We start from the raw sequence: 21341 nt of genomic DNA on the forward strand, positions 1-21341 counted from the left end.
AACCTCAGAACATTTGATGAGAAATACACTTGAATGAGTGTGATGATGGAAAACTTTGTTCTTTGTTCTTTGACTCCTTACCGCTACATTAGTAACTTGTGGTATAGATTTATATTTTCATCGACCAACCAGTTTAAAAGACCCTCCAAATTATACGTATTTTTTTACTGTTTGAAAATGGTATCACTATACAATAGAAGCACATATTGATAAGCTCGACACGGTATAGTCTTGACGTGGCTGTCAATGGCATAATGGCAATGGCAGGCTGTGCGAAAGGCTAAAACTGGTTTCTCAGCTATAATCTTAATGTATTACACAATTTGGCTGCGCGAAAAGGCTATAAGATCTACTATAAAATATGGATCTGAAGTAATATAAAACAAATAAATTCGCATTTTTATACTCTCGCAACAAAAGTTGCTAAAGAGAGTTGCTGGGTTGTTTGTAACACCCAAAACTAAACGAGTTAGATATAGTGTTATATATACCAAAGTGATCAGGGTGAAGAGTGGAGTTCAAATCCGAATGAAATCCGAAATTTGGTATGAAGGATCGCACTATGAAGGGGCATATTTGGATGTATTGAAGTGAGCGTGGCCCCGCCCCTAAATAGGTTTTTTGTATATATCTCGCAAACCAATAGAGCTATATAAACCAAACTTTCTGCACTAGTTTTTTTTAGCCATTTCCTTATACAGTCAAAAAATGACAGAAATCGGATAATAACCACGCCCCCCCTCCCATACAAAGGTTAGGTTGAAAATTACTAAAAATGGGTTAACTCACTAACCAAAAACGTCAGAAACACTAAATTTCACATAAGAAATGGCAGATGGAAGCTACACTCAGATTTTTTTACAAAATGGAAAATGGGCGTGCCGTCGCCCACTTATGGGTCAAAAACCATATCTCAGGAACTACTCGACCGATTTCAATGAAACTTGGTTTGTAATAGTTTCCTTATATCCCAATGATATGTTGTGGAAATAGGCCAAATCGCTTCACAACCACGCCTACTTCCTATATACCAGAACTTTGAAGACGATCTGAATCATTTACTTTACAATATACTAGCAGACCCGGCCACACGTTTTTGTGGCTAAGGTATACATTAAATTAAGTTGATCCAACCTTGTCTTCGGCGACGATATTGATTATTGGAGGTTGATTTATGTTACGTAGCATTATTACAACTCACACTACTTTTAATTGTAGCTGGTTTGTAGCTGTGTGAACTCTCCTGGACCGAAATTCTAAATTGTCGCATTAAGATCATCGATATCTTTTTTTACCACCAATATAGGTAATTCAATCAGTCATTTATGGTTATCATATTGAGGTTTCATGTCAAGAAAATTTCTCTTTCGATTCAATGAAGTGACAGAAATCTGTTGGAAATGCTATTAATCCATCGAGGTGTCAACTGCGACCCTACCATTTCCAACTGCTTCTACAATCGCAATTTGATATTGTTGCAAAAACACTCATATGTTAGTTGTTAATTGGCGATACTTTATGTGTCGCCACAAATTAAATGATTTTAGGCATGCGATTAGCCCGTTAGTAACAGTTGATCCAGGAATAATTGGAAGAGTCTGGCGTAAATTACCTGCTAACAGAATCCTGGACCAAAAACGTTCATCGACAATCAAGATCTTTTAAAGTCCTGTGCAGTACCTCCAGCGACTTCTTGAATATTTGGAATATCTTCGTTATAGCCCTATTTTTGACGATTTTGTCGACTGGTGTTTCAAGGCCGAATGTGCCGTTTGTTTGCCTACTAACATGTGCCTATTCCCGTTAACCTTGGAAACCTTGGAACCTTGGTGAAAATGAGTGAAATTGGTTCTGGAATTACATCAATTAATAAAATTGCATCAATAAATTGCGAGAGTGTAAAATGTTCGGTTGGACGTGAACTTAGCCTTTCCTTATTTTTATACTCTCGCAACAAATGTTGCTAAAGAGAGTATTATAGTTTTGTTCACATAACGGTTGTTTGTAACACCCAAAATTAAACGAGTTAGATATAGGGTTATATATACCAAAGTGATCAGGGTGAAGACTGGGGTTCAAATCAGAATGAAATCCGAAATTTGGTATGAAGGATCGCACTATGAAGGGGCATATTTGGATGTATTGAAGTGGGCGTGGCCCCGCCCCCTACTAAGTTTTTTGTACATATCTCGCAAACCAATAGAGCTCTATATACCAAACTTTCTGCAGTCGTTTTTTTTAGCCACTTTCTAATACAGCCCAAAAATGAAAGAAATCGGATAATAACCACGCCCACCTCCCATACAAAGGTTAGGTTGAAAATTACTAAAAGTGAGTTAATTCACTAACGAAAAACGTCAGAAACACTAAATTTCACATAAGAAATGGTAGATGGAAGCTGCACTCAGATTTTTTTTACAAAATGGAAAATGGGCGTGGCGTCGCCCACTTATGGGTCAAAAACCATATCTCAGGAACTACTCGACCGATTTCAATGAAACTTGGTTTGTAATAGTTTCCTTATATCCCAATGATATGTTGTGAAAATAGACCAAATCGGATCACAACCACGCCTACTTCCCATATACCAGAACTCTGAAGTCGATCTGAATCGTCTACTTTACAATATATAAAGTAAGCACTAGTGAACATATCGGTGCAGAGCTTTGCACAAATACTATGTTTATAGTGTGGCAGCCCCATTCTAAAAATCGCCGAAATCGGACCATAGGTTTTTAAGGCCCCATATATCGAACACGAGGGCCTCGGTGCTTCTAACCTAATATTATGGTTTCCAACTTTCAATGGACTTTATGCACTATATATGACGAATATGTGGGTCAAATTGTATATTATTAATATAAATAAAGTTAAATAAATAAATTGCGAGAGTATAAAATGTTCGGTTGCACCCAAACTTAGCCCTTCCTTACTGGTTTTTAATTAATATATCCTTATTTATATCGAATGAATTCTGCTGGTATCACAGCTATTCGGAATGTTAATATATTGGAAATTTAGTATTTTTTCGATGATCTGACTTTGATCCATTATAGCATACATATATCATTCTGATTATACAATATTGAAAAAGGATTTATATCTTAACTGTTTTAGTGAATTCCATACTTTAATTAATTAAGATGTTTCCAAGAAAGAAAGACATTTTTTTCAGAAATTATAGTAAAATATTTCGAAAACAAAGGTTATTAATTAAACTTTGGTAAACAAAAAAATTTAGCGCCACATGCCACACTTAAACTAAGAGTCTACAGCACGTGTTCTAACTAATAATACCATAAATAACCGGTGGTAACTAGTTTTCCGACACCAAATTGTTTCACCTTAACACAATTACGTTTATTTTTAGCGCAAAAAACCAAAACAAAAAAAACGGTTGACATTAATCTATTTTAATGGACTGTTGTGTGTTTACACACGTATAAAAATAAACGCCAGCCTAATGGAATATACCACTGATATGAAGAAATTACTTTTAGGGCTTATATGTACTCACTTTTGGTCCATTAAGATCACACACTACTCGCATGCAATCGCTAGGGTGTTTTTCCACAAATGCATGCAAATTTCACGCCTACCAATGTTATCGATAACAATGCAAATACAATGGGAGTATATAAAATTTAGGAATATTACCAATGTCATTGACTTTGTTTCATTTTGCGGTCTAGACAGTTCAAGTATGAAACATGTCAATGAATGTATGTAGAAATTAATTAATGTCAAACAATTACAAGCGATGCGCCAGTTATTGGTGGATATACATTTATGTGAGTGGATGTGTATAGCTGTGAGCCCATTTCGATAAGCCAACAGCTAAGCTGGGGGCGCTGAACAAATTGGCGTGTAAATTTACATCAGCCATTGATACTATGTGTTATAATTAGATGAGGAGAAGAAGCGAAAAAAAATATTTTGTGTGGTTGTAATACAAAAATAGAACTGTTATATCAAAGCTATGCCATTTAATGCACAACGCAATTATCCGATTGTATTAGGGAGATAAGCAAAATAACCGCTTTTCACAGATTGCTTATGAAATTCATTTGTGTTGCGCATACGCCCCGGAGGCAAACGAGCCAGTGCATGCATGGCAACTTATTTATATATAGATGAAATTTGAGTTTAGTGCGCAATAAATTAAAGCACAAAGATGTATGAATTTAGTTAAAAATTATTTTATAATTTATTAACAATATTTAATACAACTGCGGAAGTCGTTAGACGAACATTTTTAAACACTTCAAGTGCCTGTTGTTTTTGTATAAATATATATTAGATCTTAGTCATAAGCACGGACACTTTTGATAACATTGAATTTCTTTATTTTCGATTTTACTTTACAATTTCTTATTGATAGAGTGAATAATGCTACTCTGCGTAATAGGTAAGCTTTCTCGCTTTACTAAAATATTCTTAAACAAATTCGCTTTTCGTCATGAATAATGCGCCAACAATGATTCACTTAGATACACAATGGAAAAGGTGTAATCTCTGCTAAGATATTTGTATGTTTATAAAAAATTGGAAATTGGTGTGATAAGCTTAGATACATATTTACTTACATACATATACTATGTATACATGTAATTCATAATTTAATCAGAAAATCCTACTGTGGGAGGTGTGCTTTATGGTTGACGCTGGAAAAACCTATGACGTGGCAGTTATTGAATCATAAATGTGAACATAAATCCATATACATATATGTATGAATCGCGAGTGCCTTATATATATATTTAAATACACTCCAAAGTTCATAGATGGATATAACTTACGCAGAGTGAGCTTACATTACATATCGAAAATAGCATACAAACTTCTATGCAAAATATTCCATTAGATTATTCATGTGGCTTTATTTATGATGTGTATTACGTATGCATCATGATTTTGCATCACCTGACAGGTTCACAGTGCAACTACATAATCAACCACCTGACAACCGTTGTCTTGCCTAAACTTGGTAATATACTGAATCACTCAACAAGAAATAACGGTGATTAGCTTTATATATACATATATATAGTATATTTGGCATAGGAACCGCTTACGCGATTATAGCTGAATCCACCAGAGCGCGACATTCATTTCTTCTTCCTGTTTTCTGGCGCCAACTGGAAACACCAAGTGAAGCCAGGTCACTTTCCATTTGGTCTCTCCAATAGAGTGGAGGTCATCCTCTTCCGCGGCTTCCCCCAGCGGGTACTGTATCGAACACTTTCAGAACTGGAGTGTTTACATCCATTCGAACAACATGCCCTAGTCGGCGATGCCGGTGATTAGCTTTATTGACGAAAAAACTAGAAATATTACATATTTTACTTTAAATTGATTCCGAATACATTCCTTACGTACTGCACATATGAAACTGAAGAAAGGATCATCAGATCTCATTAACGAATGGAATCTTGGATCCCTATTTTTATCGAATGAATACTGATGGCATCACAGTCATTCGAAATTTTAATATATTTCCTTACGTACTGCAAACTTTTTAGTACTACTTTTTAATGTAAAGCAACCGTAAAAGAAAGTTATATTAAATCCTCTCTACTTTTTGGAGTTGTTGTTGTTTTCACCTTATACTTACCACACAAATTTTGTAAATATTTCATGTTTTACTCTTTTCGGTGGTTGGCAACTCTATTGTAAAATATGTATATCTAGAAAAAATTGTCCTTAGATATCCCCAACATATCTACTATAAATGATCTCTGGATCCTAAAGTTCCAAAATAAAGTATAGAGAGCTAATTATTACGTCTAAACTTTAAAACTCACCTAGGTTAATTCACGTCTACACCTTCTCGATTCTTAGAGTTATCCGACAAAAAGAGAGTTATGTATAATATTTTGAGAAACATTTAGCATCCCAAATGAAACACCAATGTTAGTTAACCATACATTTACAAAATTGAAATATTATTATTAATAAGACCAAACTCTAGACCCTAATTACACTTTTCCATTCAACCGATTTATTGACTTTGTAAATGGAATCAACTAGAAGATAATAGAATAAACAACAAGTCGTCTCGGAACTGATACAAGTAATCCTTTACAAAGAGCAGTAATCATAAAAGTCTATAATTCAGGTTTCTTAGTAAATTTTTTGGTAATACCGTTACTAATAAGTAAAAGTCATAAGTTTTTGATATGATTCAATGATAAGTATTGCTGACTCTCTCTCTCTACAGTAATCACAATTTACGCGTGGTCAATTCGTCAATATGATTTATTTAGAAAAATAGTAAACTTTATAATTGACAAATATGACAAATATATCAAATATGTCAGACGAATGATAATCAATAATTTATATATTAAGTTGACAACTGGCAGAACACTTTTTTACATGGTTTTATTGTATTTAGTAGTAATCTTAATTACTTGAGACATTATTGAACTCTAGATACTTAGTAAAAGTAGTAAGTAAATTTAAAAATAAGTTATCTTGAAATCTTAGTGAGTGAGGGAAAGAATATCCATATTTGAAAGCGCAAGCTTGGTATTTGAACTATAAAAATCTGTTTGAGGCTCTTATCGTTATCGCATATTAAATCTGGCAACTCTATCATCTCTAATTAACTCTATTATTAGCTTATGCACATATGGCAACCGCCGTAATCACGGTGCGTAAAAATTTTCCCTAACCGTTTTGCACTTCCAAGCTATTTCTGATGTGTTATAAATACTTATAAAACTGTATCGAACCTTGAGAAAATATTTGGGGTAACATTAAAAATATTAGTGAAATACGAAATATGACAATATACATACATATCTATAAAGAGTGTTTTTTTAGAGGTGTAAAACTTGTTTTTTCATTAAAACAAAGAAACAGTATGAGAAAATATTTTAACATTGTTCATAAACTTTATAGAATTTTGATGTTCAAAAGACTTTCGTCACAGTATCTTACGTATTATTCGCTGTCGGTCCAATTTCGTGCCATCAAAACCTATTTCTTGATATGATTCGTCCTCGTCAAAGCAAAGTAACGATTTGTAGAACAAACTGCTGGAATCATTTAGCGTCTACACTATTGATATTGCCGTGGGAATTCATCAATCGGCTACAGCGCTCACCATTGAGCATAACATGGATTTCATATTCCTTCAGACAGTAACTTTTTCCGGCTCCAATGAAGTCTAGGGAATATATTCAGAAGTGTTCGTACTTTACAGCAAAAATGTGATCCGTCAAAAATTTTCCGCACAGAATACGAATTTACCGAAGTATGCCGAACATGAATATCAAACAAATGTTTCTACTTTTACAGTTGATACGACAAGCAAAATTTAATAAATATCATCTAAAAGTGCACCCTTTTTATTGCTTATAAATCTATGTAGTTATGTATTCCATATACCATATATTTTATTTTATACCCAAATTTATACAAATTATCAAATTACTATACTTATCTGCCTATGTATGTATATACCGTATATGGTCCTCTAATCGAAAATATACGTACTACGGTTACTCTTTCCACTTTACCTTATCTTATCTCTCGCGATTTGCGCCAATTCATACGCAATTTCCTCGCGTTAAATTCAAAGTATTGCTGAGTAATTAATTTGTTTTGTGTTTTTTTTTTTTTTGTTTTGGCCAAATTTAGAGTGCTTAGAAACTAGTAATGATTTGGTAGCTTCCCAAATTGGCTTGAGGTAGGTCGTGAATGGGTTCAACGACAAAAAAAATAAATAAATAAATACAATATAAGGTGTGAATAATCTGGTAGTTGCATAAAATGCTGATAAATGTCTGCGCTAGAAAAAAAATCGCATGGTTTCTAAGTGTTTTTACCCGTGTGTGTGTGGATATGTGGATGTGTTTTGTAAGCGAGTGCTATTTTCCAATGTGTATACAATTTAAAAAATCTAGAAAAATGCTAATTTCAACACGCGGCCACGCGAAAAGTGAAATGAACTTGGCAACAGCGGCAAGCAGTAATCGTATGTACAGTCGACTATTTGAATATCTGCGATCAGTATTTGCGTAGATAACTCATGAGAGCTGCTGCTGTTAATGTCCATAAACGGGCACGCGGCATCAAACAAAACCGATAAAAACAATTACATACTATATCCACTCAGCCACTCGCCAACCTGTCGCGAGGCTGTTTATTATATATGTAAATACATACAAACACACACACACATATATGTGTGGGGAGTGTATATTTAGATTAATACATTACTGTTATGGCCTAAATACCTCTATTGCGGTACTTATGAAATTTCCATATGACTTTCTGCGCAGCAACTCATGCCTGGTAACTGCTGCTGAACCCACTACTCTCGGTACGGTGAGCGGCAATTGCGGTAGCTGACTAGTGCATGCGTTATGCTAATAAATAACGGTCAACTGATCGTCAAACAATCAATCATACGCACTATTTGAGGCGTTGTAATGGCGCCGTTCAGGTGTTTTTCAATTAACCGCTCAATTTCCATTCGTTTCATTTTTTTTTTTTTTTGTTTTTGCATTTATCTCGTTGTTATTCTAGCAGAATTTACATTTTTAGTTTTTATTTATTTTTTCTGATCGTTTTCAATTTTAAGCCGTTAACTATATTTGCAATTCGTACATAGTTTGTGATAATAGCTCACTTGCAGCAGCTCCAGGGACACCTGTGTATAGTTCTGTTTTGAAAAATAGAATTACTGCTATTTGGGCATATTTTACTGTCGAGTTTGATGCAAATTTTTTCGTATTTATGTACCGTTACTTTTTGCAGGTTAGAGTAAAATTGAATTTGGGGCAACTTGTATTATTTGTTTTGAATTTTAGAATCATTTCAGTGTTTTACGGATATATATATGTATATGCACTTTTTCATACAGATATTGAATATATAGTATTGTAGTAAAAGCCCCTTATAATAAATCATCATGCCTCGTTTTTCAATTATATATTTAGTATAATTAAAATTTTTTAAATCAATTTTTTTAGTGAAAGTATTGAATCATTTTATAGAATGATGACATAGTAGATGTTTTTTTTTTTAACAGAAAAGTTGGGAACCCCTAATATGAAATAAGTATATTATCTAAGGTTGGATATTATTATATTTCCGTCTTCTTGGAGCTCCCTCTAAGTAGAAGCATCAACGGATCAAAATACTGGGGAACGCTGTATTCATATTCACCCTCGTATTCATATTTGCCCTCCTCTATATAAAATGCGCTCTACCAAATCTAACCTCATAATATCATTAATAACAGCGCGATGACAATGTAATGCACAGAAATATATTTAATTCTTCTATATATCCTCTGAGCCCGAACTATTGCTATATAAACGTGTAATCCACACTGATGACTTGGAAGGGGTCTTCTAACCGTTGTTTTAAATCTAAATATTCTAAGCTTTTCCTTTAAATTTACGTTACCTTTTAAAATCATAGAAAGCTATAAATAAAAAATCAAATTTTTTACCACTGGAAGGTTATTTTAATGATCCTAGACTTACAAAACGAAAATCAGTTAAGTCCAAAGACGCATTATTTCTACGACCTATTGAGTATGGACCCTGATATCCGATTAAGTAGATATAGTTGAACGAAAATTTCGCGAAACTATTTTTAGTAGAGCTAAATAGAGAAGGTACAATCTTATATAAGAGTGCCCAACTGCTGGCGTACGCCGATGATATCGATATCATTGGAAACAACACCCGCGCCGTTAGTTCTGCTTTTTCCAGACTGGATAAGGAAGCGAAGCGTATGGGTCTGGTGGTGAACGAGGACAAGACGAAATATCTCCTGTCGTCAAACAAACAGCCTTCTTGATTATTTTCCTTTACATCTACAGAGTCTAAAGGCACTATAGCTGCCTACGATTCGAAAAGCCTGAGTGCATAGCGAATCCAACAAACAACTCGAACAGAACTAGTAGACCGGCATAATTAAATTAAGACAAGAAAGCAGAGCTCAAATATGCGAATCAGCGAAGTGCCGAGTCGAAACGGCTCCTACGAATAATATTTAGTTTATTTGCCATTATTGATTCAATTATATATAGTAAACGGACAGATATAGTACTAGTACATATTATCGATTATATTATTTTCAATCAAATCTCATAACTATTTTTCCTGCCACCAAATAATTTGCGTGAGCCTCAAATAGTGTATTCCATGGAACTCTTTTTTATTGTTTTTCAATATTTGCATCTTACATTACAAAATCAAAAATGTTAAAATTACAACTTACAATACCTACAGCAAATAATTCAGTGTAAAAGTATATCATTCTTATTAATTCTAAAGAAACCTTCATGAAAAAGCTTCATATGTCTTGGAGTATCAAAAAGCTTGAGTAGTGCTCTTCAAGCGCTCAATAGCAATCCTTCTGTGACAGCGGCTGCTTCTGACTGGCCAAACGCAACTGTTCCAAGGCGATTTCGTGCGCGCGAAAATGCTCCCGTGTCGCCTTTTCCAAAGCAGCCAAAGCGGCTTCATTGCCATAGAGAATTTTCATATTCTCAGCAGTCGGCGCGATCGGTGCAATTGGTAGTATGGGTGCAGCTGGCGCTATTGGTGTGATTGGCGCACTGGGCGCAAGCGGAGCAATCGGAATGAATGGTGTAGTTGGTTTTTGGCCGAAACTGGCAGCAATTGGCTGTTGTTGCACCTGATGTAAGGCAGCCAGTGCAGAGGCCAAAGATGCCGCATCAGCTGTTGCCAGCGTATCCTTGCCTCCCTGTTTATTGGTTATGTAATGCAAAAAGTAGGGATTATCCAATTTGAGATAGCCCTCATTGGCGTCACGCAGATAGTAAACGCCGGGACTGGCATAGCTTTGCTGTTGTTGCACGGGTTTCTGCTGTGCGCCTAGATAGTAGGCAGTTGTTGCTATGGGGCTGCCGATCTGGTTGGCATTAGCGCCCGCGTAACGTAATAAATATGGATTATCAGTATATTTCTCCTTATCGCGTATATCATGCGTAGCAGCTGGATCCGTTTGGTATTGTGATAGAATCAGTGAATCAAGTGTTTCTTTTGGTGGCGCCACAATTGGTAATTGAGGTTTCTCTGCGTTGTGCTCAGCTTCCTTATTTTCATTTGCCAACGCTAAGCGTTCCTGCTCTTGGCGCCGTTGCTCCTCTTGTTGCAAGCGCAACAGCTCTTCAGCTTGCAAGCGTTGCTCTTCTCTTAAGCGTTCAGTTTCCGCCAAAAGCTCCGCTTCACGCTGTTTCGCCTCCTCAGCACGTAAACGTGCCTCTTCATCCGCGGATGGCTCCGTTATTTTATCAGCTGACGCATCATATAACGTGGGTTTCGGTTCAATTGCGGTTTGAGACGTTTGGCTCGCCTTCAAATATGCCTCTTTCACCAGCTTGAGATGCTCTTCACGTGCGCGCTGCACTTCAGCCGTTTCTTGTACGCCGACTGGCGCTTGCGGCTGACTTTGAGAAGTTTCCGTTTGTGGCGCAGATTTTGCAGCGGCTAACTGTTCGTTATTGGCTAATGGCAAGCTTTGCTGCAGTGTTTCCGCGTAGGGAGGTTTTTGCACAGGCAATTCTGCGTTATTTTCACTAGTTACGGGTACCTCATTAACGAATTCGGCTTTCTTCAGCATTTCCTGCAAGACGCGCAAATGGTAAATGAGTAAGTGCTCTTCTCCCTCCTTCTTCTGCTCTGCTGTTTCGCTAAGGAATGCAGCTTGTGTTGGCGCATCTTTAGTCAACTCTTCACTAGCATCGGTTAACTGAGTTGTCGGCTTCGCTAGTGCCTCTTCCTTCTGCAAAGCCTCCAACGCCTTGCGTCGTGACTCATTCCAAAAGCGTAAATGCTCCTCACGCAGTTGTTTTATTATTGATGTGTCTTGGCTGTTGTCATGCTTAGGCGACGTTAACACAACCTCAAAGGCGTTGAGTTTCGCAAGCGTATCAACGGAAGGCTCTTTACCCGCCGCCTTTAGGCGATCCACTTCTTTTCTGTATTGATCGTACACCTGTACGGCCCACAAACGAAAGTGTTCATCGCGCTTTTTGATTTGCTCAGTCTCATCCTTGAGTGTACCTTTGACGAGTTGATTTAAATATTCTTCATAAGTGATTCTTCTGCTTTGAATCGGCTCTGGAGATTCATAACCAAATAGTTGCGCCGCCGCCTGTTGATTGATATATTGCGCGTAGTCCGGTGTTAATGCATTCACTGCAGCAAACTCGCCACTCGCTGGATTGTAGGCGTGTAATTCCGCACGATTAGGATAACCGGCGACGGCGGCCGCATAAGCGCCGCTGCTAACAGCCAACAAACTGAGCACCGAAGCCACAAATAACCGCATCGCTGTTGCTTCTTAATGCGTTCTGTTATCCTTCAGAGCCTTAACCTTAGATTATATATTGTATGTGCCGCACAACTGCTACGTTCGCCAAGTAATTCCACACGGAGTTGCCGGAAGTAGCCTAGTGCGTTGCCAAGCGCTCGAAACAAAACTGATGTCTCACACCATCCACTCCTGCCTATTTATACGAATTGCGCACAGCGTCCGTGTGGCCCTTTCAATGCGAACAACTGTACTTGGGTGTATTCTTAATGGATTCTTAAAACAGAAAACAAAACATAAAAAATAGTTTACTAAATTAAACTTAGTCCGGCTGATGCGACCGAAATACGATACCGCCTGTGGTGACCGCTACTATTGCGGTATTAAGCGCTCGCAAAACCAGAAATGCCGTTGTCAGCTCTACCGTGTCCTTGAGTTGCTTTTTATACGCTTCATCTTGCCATTACTCTTCCGACTGCTTATCAGTATGTTATTTTTAGCTGTGGTCAACAAATGTTCGGGGCAGGATCGATTCGCACATTGCCCTGCGCTTTGCAACGGTTGCTGGTACGAGTAATAAATTTCGCATTGCCCCAGGTCGTCGATATCAAGTTTACACTTGACACTTGTGGTCTGCCCTCTTGATAGGGATCGGCGTTGCATCGTGCGCTCCACTGTCCATATATACCTCCCATTTTCCCCTACCTTGTGGCAGCTGCACGTATGTAATTGCCTTGATTGCAGTTTAAACTGTAAATATCATTAAATGTCCGCTAACCCAATTCCTGTACGGTTCCCTTCCTCGTTTATATATTATCTTTTGTTTTATTTTTTCGCCACGATAAACGTTGTCATCCAGCAAAGCAATTCAATGCACAGCATTTATTGTAGCTTAAATGCCCCTTCAGTCCAAAAAACGGTGGGCAATTTATTGATTTTTTATGGCCTCAAGGCTGTTCTCGACACTTGAGATTGATCGTTTTCAAAACAACTCTTTACAGTTCTGTATCTTTTATATTACATTTATATCCCGCTTAATCAAAATTTAAAAGCTTTTTTCTACGTGTCAAGACGTCGTCATAGTTACGTTAAAAATAATTGCATAATTAGCTTTACGCTGCGAATTTACTAAGAATTTTGTAATGTTAACTGATGGTGCCACTGTTATCTACTGACAGTTGACAATTAAGATATAATATTCTTCCTCTTCATCGTTGTTGTAAGCATATCTGCAATTCCAATGAATTCAACCCAGTGTTCCTTTTTTCCTAAGATGCCCTCTTTGAAACGCCAGAAAATCAAAACTTTTACTTGATATACCAATTTAAAGATGATCTTAATTTTCCTGAGGCATCAACAGGTAAAGTCAAAGTTAAAGTCTTTAGGACCATGAGGTCATTAGTCATGATGGTGCCACTGTTATCTACTGACAGTTGACAATTAAGATATAATATTCTTCCTCTTCATCGTTGTTGTAAGCATATCTGCAATTCCAATGAATTCAACCCAGTGTTCCTTTTTTCCTAAGATGCCCTCTTTGAAACGCCAGAAAATCAAAACTTTTACTTGATATACCAATTTAAAGATGATCTTAATTTTCCTGAGGCATCAACAGGTAAAGTCAAAGTTAAAGTCTTTAGGACCATGAGGTCATTAGTCATATAATTTCATTATGGATCTCTGAAGTCCATTAATGGACAAATATTTGAAATCATATTGCGAAAAAAATCTCTCAAACACTTCAAGAAATGGTTTGCAAAAGGGAATGTTCGGGTAGGCTCGTATGGTGTTAAGACGTGGAGCTCTTTAGGACCATAAAAGCATTTTCGCAGTCGGACGAGTGAGTATTATAGGGTCCAAGTATCATGGACGTAGATCACTCTTCATATCGAACGTGTAATTCAAACTCTTGAAAACATAACAGGTCTCTAAGTATGTCCACTTATTTCATCTTCCTAATCAATTGAAATTCATGCTTAAAAGAGGTTTGAATAAATTAGCAAAAATATCTTAAATATTTTTTTAGAATATGGGCTTTCGAGGTGTTGTTTCGGGTCGGTACCAAAAATCGGTATCTTATTTACTTGTACAATAATCTCGTGTTTCGAACTAAAGGCTCGAATATCGAGTTTTTGAACTAAGATTGAGAAATATGACCAGTTCTCTATAAATGGCAAACGTATTCGTTAATTTCTTATTGGGTGTACAAAATCACTATCAAGAAAGTGTCTGGTTGATAAGTTAAAGATAAAAGATGAAACCAGCAATTTCGCAATTAATAAATATTTTTATTAAACAACCCGTTTGCCATCCCGCTTTTTACGCAACAGTAGCTGAGTTTTGCATTGTTTAAAATTGCTATGCGCAAACTGAACTTCCGTTTTTCACAGCATTTTTCTTATAAAAAACTGGTGCCTACGTGAGAATTCCACGCTTCCTACACACAACGCCAACAATTATTTTAATTCGTGGCTCATGTGGCAATATCGCATCTTATCATAGGACATTGCAGCTTATAAACACACATAAGTGTACAAAAGGCCTTCTAGCTTTAGCTCATATGGTTATATACCTCGCCTCGACTCAGATTTACTCACTCACGGCGCGGCCAACTCAAGTCCGCAATTTAAATTCCATTTCTGGTGACATCGAGACACACAGGCCTTACCTTGTGCAAAAGGCAGGCAGTCAACGGTGTTTACATACAGACAAATTTCCGCAACTTCATACTTTCCTCAGCATGTCATGGAAATGCCAAGAACACGCTTTAAGCTCATACCTAAAAGGGTTATGTGTTTACATGCAGCTACACACCGCTGGCGTTTCATCCATCGCCCGCTCCATCTAGCATTGCAGTTGCGGCATTTCTCGTGTTGCAATGATGAGATGGCGAAACAGGATTTTGCGCAAACCGGTTGCAACGTTCGTTTCGTTGTTTTGTTTTTGGTTGGTATTAAGAAATACCTAAATTAAATTAAATTTAATACATGTTAAATTGAATTCGACGCCAATCAGTCGCCAGACGAGCGCTATATGCAGTGAAGTGGGCTTGCGAAATGTTTTCCCTTCAGCTGGAGCTGGTCTGTATGTATATGCGTATATATTAGCGTGTAAAACTGGAGAAAATTACGTCAAAGAAAAGTTTGTGGAAAGTTTCGTGAATGCATTTATTTATTCATTTTAAGTTGCTAAAATTTAGCACAAATAAATTTATTTTCGCTAAGCCTAAACAAACGCTGTTTGTTTATACATACATATGTATGTATACTTTGAAGGCGTTCGTATATTGAAATCAAGAAATCAAGGCATGCCCCTAAACAGTGCATTGACCAGCACACGGCGCTTTTGATGAATCAATTTCACAAGATTAACAAATAATTTCAGACAGAAATACACACGTACAAGCAAATACACAGTTAGGTATGAGTGTGCTGAGTAGGAATTCCTCAGAAAAATTCCAAAAATATTTGAAAAGGTGCGCGTGAGAATGCTCGCAGACAAATGTATGCCTCAAAAAAAAAATATAACAAAAAATCAAACGTCGCCAAAACTCATGGTACCGTAGTTGCTAAGCGCGTTGAAACTCGTTTGCCTCTTTCAACCGCATTGTTGACTTAATTAACACAGTCGGCGCCATCGCTCATTTGCTACATCACTCACTCATTCACTTACTCACTCTGCAAGCTTCAAATGCTGAAGCAGTCATCCATTAAACCGAAGCAAAAAGTTCAAAATTTTACAGGTGCAAAGTCCAACAACAGCTGGGTCCGAAGCCAATGTTATACCACGTCAAAAAGTTATAAAATGCTAATTAGCGCATTTACTGCGCCTCTTGACGCGTATATTTATAACCCATTTGTGCTGGCATAGTTGAGTGGTTTCACGTAGTAATCCAGTGATAACTTTATTGGAATGCGTTTTGGCGATCACGCACAGCAAACGCAAGCGTAGTGTGAACATTTGTTATTACAAATGTCATATGTGTGTACATTGTGCAACAATCGGCGCATTAAGCCAACATGTGCGATATGCTTATCATCGGACGTGAGCATCGCATGCAGAACGCGCAATTTTTTTCCATTTTCAATTGGCAGTAGCTTTCGATTTGGTTTACCTTGCGTAAAGATTACTGTTAAAGATAAAAATCTATGAAAAAAAATGTATCTCTACAGTATTTTATGCGAATTGCTTTACAGTTAAGCTACTAAGTACCGTTATTTCACGATTTGAAATAAATATGGCGGTAGTATTCTTAACCCATCTATCCCTCGCTCCTGCTCTCGTTCCCTTCCTCACTCCTTTCCTTCCCCATGCTTACCATCTCTATTATTTAGATTGTTTCCGACTCTTCTTTAAACTCTGCAACTATTCGTTGGTTTTCCGGAATACAAAGGATGATCCATTTCGAGGTTCTCTATTTTTTTAAATAAACAAAAAACACAGACAATTTAATGGGGAATGTTTATTATCATTCGAAAGAATATTCTTTGGCATTTATTTTTTAAAGATTGTCTCTTTCAAATGTTTTCCACGGCTACTTCTCAGATGGTCCATCCGTTGAGTCCAATTTTCGATGGCTCGTTCGAGCATTTCGGGTGGTAATGACACGCATCGATCGACTTGCCCAAAACGTGAAATTATCTGCTCACCGAAGTGTTTTCGCAATAAATCCATTGTTTGATGCGATGTGTGGGAAGTGGCGCCGACTTGTTCACAACAGTTGTCGCCATTGCCGGTTACCTTCTCACCGTCATAATTTTTGAAGGAATATGGAACGATGATTCCACCGACCCATAAACTACACTAAACCGTTGTTTTTCTGATTGCTGTTCGTCTCAACTGCGCAAGTTTTGTTTGTTTACATACCCATTGCGCCAGAAGTGGGCCTCTGGCACGAAACACAAGATTTTCGGAATGTGAATTTTCATAATCAAGTTTAACACTTTGTAAACGTCGTTCAGGTCTAAGTCTTTTCGTGATAAAATTCCAAACAATACCGAACAAAAATAACATGACAGCTTGACACGACTCACGCGTGATCAGTCAAAATAAGACTAATGAAAAAGTACCTCCACTCGGATCACCCGTTATAATATTCTAAACAATATCATAGACATTATCAATTATCAAGTAAACCGTTCGCGGGTCCTTTACTGGATGGCTTGTCCAAGACCTCATATTTCTAAAAATTCCAAATCGTTAAACTTTGTGATAAGGATTCGAATGTAGTGACAGTCAGAAAGATTTGGAAATATTTTCAATGACTGTATGAACATTGTTTTGTATGCAAATTTTTCTATTTTTCTATTTTCGTATAGATATACTGATTTTTGAATCTCAACACTTTTAGTAGCATGACATTGAGGAGAATCACTAATCACATATATGTTAACCTTATCCAGAATAGTTTTTTCTTCCATATATATAATAGATTAAATTATTTTCAACGCTCGATTAAGCGCTGATCGATTTATCATCCAAAAAGAATCGTATTTTACTACCTTAATTATTAATCTAATACAAATCGAATTCTAACTGGAATGCAACTCTGCGGGTTGTCATTGAATTTGGCTGTGTTTGTTAATAAAACAGCTGATGAATCTTACCAATTTCTTAGGAACTGGTCGTTAATCATGTAGCCGGCTGTGCAAAAGGCAAAAACAGATTTCTCAATTATACACCTAATGTATTAAATTAATTTGGATGTGTGAAAAGGCTGTTAAGTACCTCTTTGTACTAAGTTCGCAATATTCTAAACAGTAAAAGATTTTTGGGTTTTTTGGTTGGAAAGTAAAGACCCAATCCGGGATTCATAAAAAGGTTTAAAGTGGCACTCGGTTACAGAGGTGAAAATATAATATTTTTAACAACCTTTTCAAAAGTACTGTTAAATCCTCCTCTAAGATAAGATTCTCGACCAACAAGCGTTATATGAAAATTTTGAAAAAATGTTTACTTCTTCTTTTTTCTCCAGATTTTTATTAAATCAAAATAGCTGTTAACAATTTTAGACCCTGTTAATTTCTTATAAAAAAATGTAGTGGACTGGTTCTGAAATTAAATTCAATGCCATGTTTCGCTGTTCCTAGGGACTTTAAGGTATTTGTGCTTAATAGCGATAACCCTATATTATTATAATAGTAGGGTTATGATCATTTTGAAGTAGCGAATAGTTTTATCGGAAAACACTCAAGAAAGGAATGTATTTTACCCACTAGTTCCGTAACTGACGTGTATTGTTAACCTTTTAGCTTTGAGAGTGCAATTTCTGAAGGGCAAATGAAGTTGATATCAAACAAAAAAGTATACCAAGAAAAAATAAAGGAAAAGCCTTGTAAAATTGGCACTAAAAGGGGGATTACATAGAGCAAAAAATTACCTTTCTTATTTGGATATAACTTAAGCTCAACCTAACTACATCAAAGATATTTTAAACTAATCAATCATTCAAAAATGACGCTGTCGATGCATTGTATTTGCACCGTTATATGTACATATGGAGAGTTCAAAGCTGTGACAGCAAACTCACATGCAAATCTCAAGGTGTCGAAGTAATTTCGCAAAAACTGCAATATCATCATGAACTTTAACTTTTATCGAAAAAACTTCAACACTCTTGTCGAGATGTGATTATTAAAAATCTCAAAATAGAAAATGAAAAATGATTTCAAGCAAAGAAACCCAAACACCGCCGCTACGAAATTACCCATACATAGTCATTTGGGCTTCCGAAAATTGAGGTCGCACCCGTGCTTGAGCTCAAATGAATCACACTCACGAATTCGCATGCCACCGAAGTCTCTATATTTGTGTAGCTGTGTGTGTGGAATGTCTGGCATTTTTGTAGACAGACGCCAAGCATAACTTTATGTCATTTCGCTTTTGTCGCTGCTTCTGCGCATTGAAGACGTCCATGCCCATATGCCAACAAAATAACAACTACAACCGGCTTGAAAGCAGTTGACCACAGAGTTGTGGACGCACTTGAACTTGCTGGGCTTGCGCACGCAAACACTCACACACATACATACATATCGTACATACAGAAGCTTTTGCGCTGCAATGGTTGTTTGGCCGGAACCGTTTGGTACTTTACATGCTGGTTGTTGTTGTTTTCATTATGTTATTTCTACCAACGCGTTGACGTTTGTCAAATCACGTGCTGCAAGCGGCAAACGTCAGAGCAACAGAGCGCGCGACTAACCGTCTTAGCAACAAGCAATTAACCAAGCCGCTTTGGAATGCCGCCGCTCCGTGGGTCTTGCGTGCGTGCGCAGGCGTAAACATTTTGTATGAAATATCTAACAATTTTGTGAATATGTATGTGCGCTTATGCATATACAAATGTTTATAAAGGCTTTCTAAGTTGTGAAATAATAACAATTGGAACTCAGATAGTATTATTAAGAGAGAAGAGTGATGGATAAGAGGAAAGAGAGATGGATTAAAATAATTCAAAGAAACTGATCCCTAGTAGATTAAATAGAAAGCTTTACCTAACGACTAACGGTATTAGAAATACTTTAAGTTTATAAAGCTATATTGCTTTATTTGCAAGAGGTAAAATACCAAAGAATCTATACATCTGAATAGCAGTCCTTTGAACACTGACCCATTTTTAAAATAGGACAGCAAAATCTGATGTAACCAGTAATAGAAACATAAACTAATTACATTTAACTGTAGCAATAACAAAGCCGCCTACTCGAGATGGTTCGTCGAACTAACGATAAACTTATGAAAGGCTGGTTTTCTATCGACAAATAGTTGTTTCTTTAACAAAAAAAATTTTATAAAATCCATTAGATGTTTAAAGATGACCTGAGCCATATAAGACTCTTCCTCTATCCGTTTATCATCACGAATATTATAAAGAGAAACTTTCGGCATAATATCCATCAAGGTTATAATACAATATAGGGCACTCTCAAACCAGACCAACCTCTCTTGTAAGCTTTCCTGCCCTCTAACTTATGTACTCTAGTTTCACTTCTTTACTGATTATAGTTCATGACATTACACATAAAAGCAAAGTCGGACATGGGCCAATCACTTCAAAATATTAAAGCGCTTAACCTTTATTTTAGTGTTGATGGTCAGTCATTAAACTTTATAACTTTTTTTCATTTAATTAACATAGCGTCATGGCAATCCAGCGCAAAGGGGGAAACTAACAGCTAGCAATCACAAAAAAATGCTTGACTCCATAACTACATATCCTTAATTTACTACAAAATAATCAAAAGTCCAATTTTTCCGAACACTAATTTAAAAATATTACGCAGTTCTTTTCAAATTTAAATTGCTATTTAATTTAATTAAATAATTTATTTATTTTTTCTTTTACTTCAGCGGTTTTTTATTTATTTAATTTTGTTTTGTTTATTTTTTATTTTTTTTTTTATTTTTTATTATTTCTCACACCATTGTCTGATGCTTACGTAGGAAACCAGTTTCGTTTTGACTTCGATTCACATATTTGCTAGGCGTCTTTGGGGTTTTTTGGTATTTCACCGAAATTAATTATTATTCTAAAATAAATAGTCGTAGTATCAGTAACACCAATTAAACACACCGTAGCAGTCAACTATGTGAGTATCCAAACAGCCCAATGAATTGATTGCTGACAAGAGTAAACGTCACAAATACATACTACTCACACACAGTACCATAAAAGAAAACCAAAAACAAGACAAAATCACTGGCTTCGACTAAGAAGCTTTTAAGCTTTAGTAAATTTATTTAATGCAAATTTTATTACATTTTTGGCATGAAATTACTTATTTCAACAAATGGGGTTTGGGCGCTTATTTAAATTTCCTGATATTCAATGAAACATTCGGAGAGAGCGAATTTACACAAATAATTGAGTGAATTCAATGGTATAGCACCGCCCACTTTTTTGCTTTAATTCTTATCAATAAATACTCCCAGTCTAAAGCCATTTTATAGTCTATAAGATTATCGCACTTGGATAACTTTGTTCGAAAATGATTTGGCAAAATCGTTCTACTATCCACATATTACATATTACA

The 21341-nt window shown here is 36.4% G+C and overlaps 2 protein-coding genes across 2 annotated transcripts in view; one reads left to right on the forward strand and one right to left on the reverse strand.

Annotated features, from left to right (window-relative positions):
- The window catches only part of Mettl20_0 (electron transfer flavoprotein beta subunit lysine methyltransferase), a 29246-nt gene that overhangs the window by 871 nt on the left and 7034 nt on the right, over positions 1-21341 (forward strand). The gene's annotated exons all lie outside the window — the stretch shown is intronic.
- Positions 10159-12490, reverse strand: LOC105209888 (uncharacterized). The gene has a single exon (XM_011180538.3). It carries the CDS (start codon positions 12322-12324, stop codon positions 10369-10371), a length of 1956 nt encoding a protein of 651 aa, XP_011178840.2. The 5' UTR covers positions 12325-12490; the 3' UTR covers positions 10159-10368.

This window comes from Zeugodacus cucurbitae, chromosome 6, assembly GCF_028554725.1.
Source record: "Zeugodacus cucurbitae isolate PBARC_wt_2022May chromosome 6, idZeuCucr1.2, whole genome shotgun sequence".
NCBI classification, from domain to species: Eukaryota; Metazoa; Arthropoda; class Insecta; order Diptera; family Tephritidae; genus Zeugodacus; species Zeugodacus cucurbitae.

What these genes read in the sequence shown, in the direction of transcription:
- LOC105209888 (XM_011180538.3), bottom strand. Translation starts at nt 12,324, where the DNA reads ATGCGGTTATTTGTGGCTTCGGTGCTCAGTTTGTTGGCTGTTAGCAGC.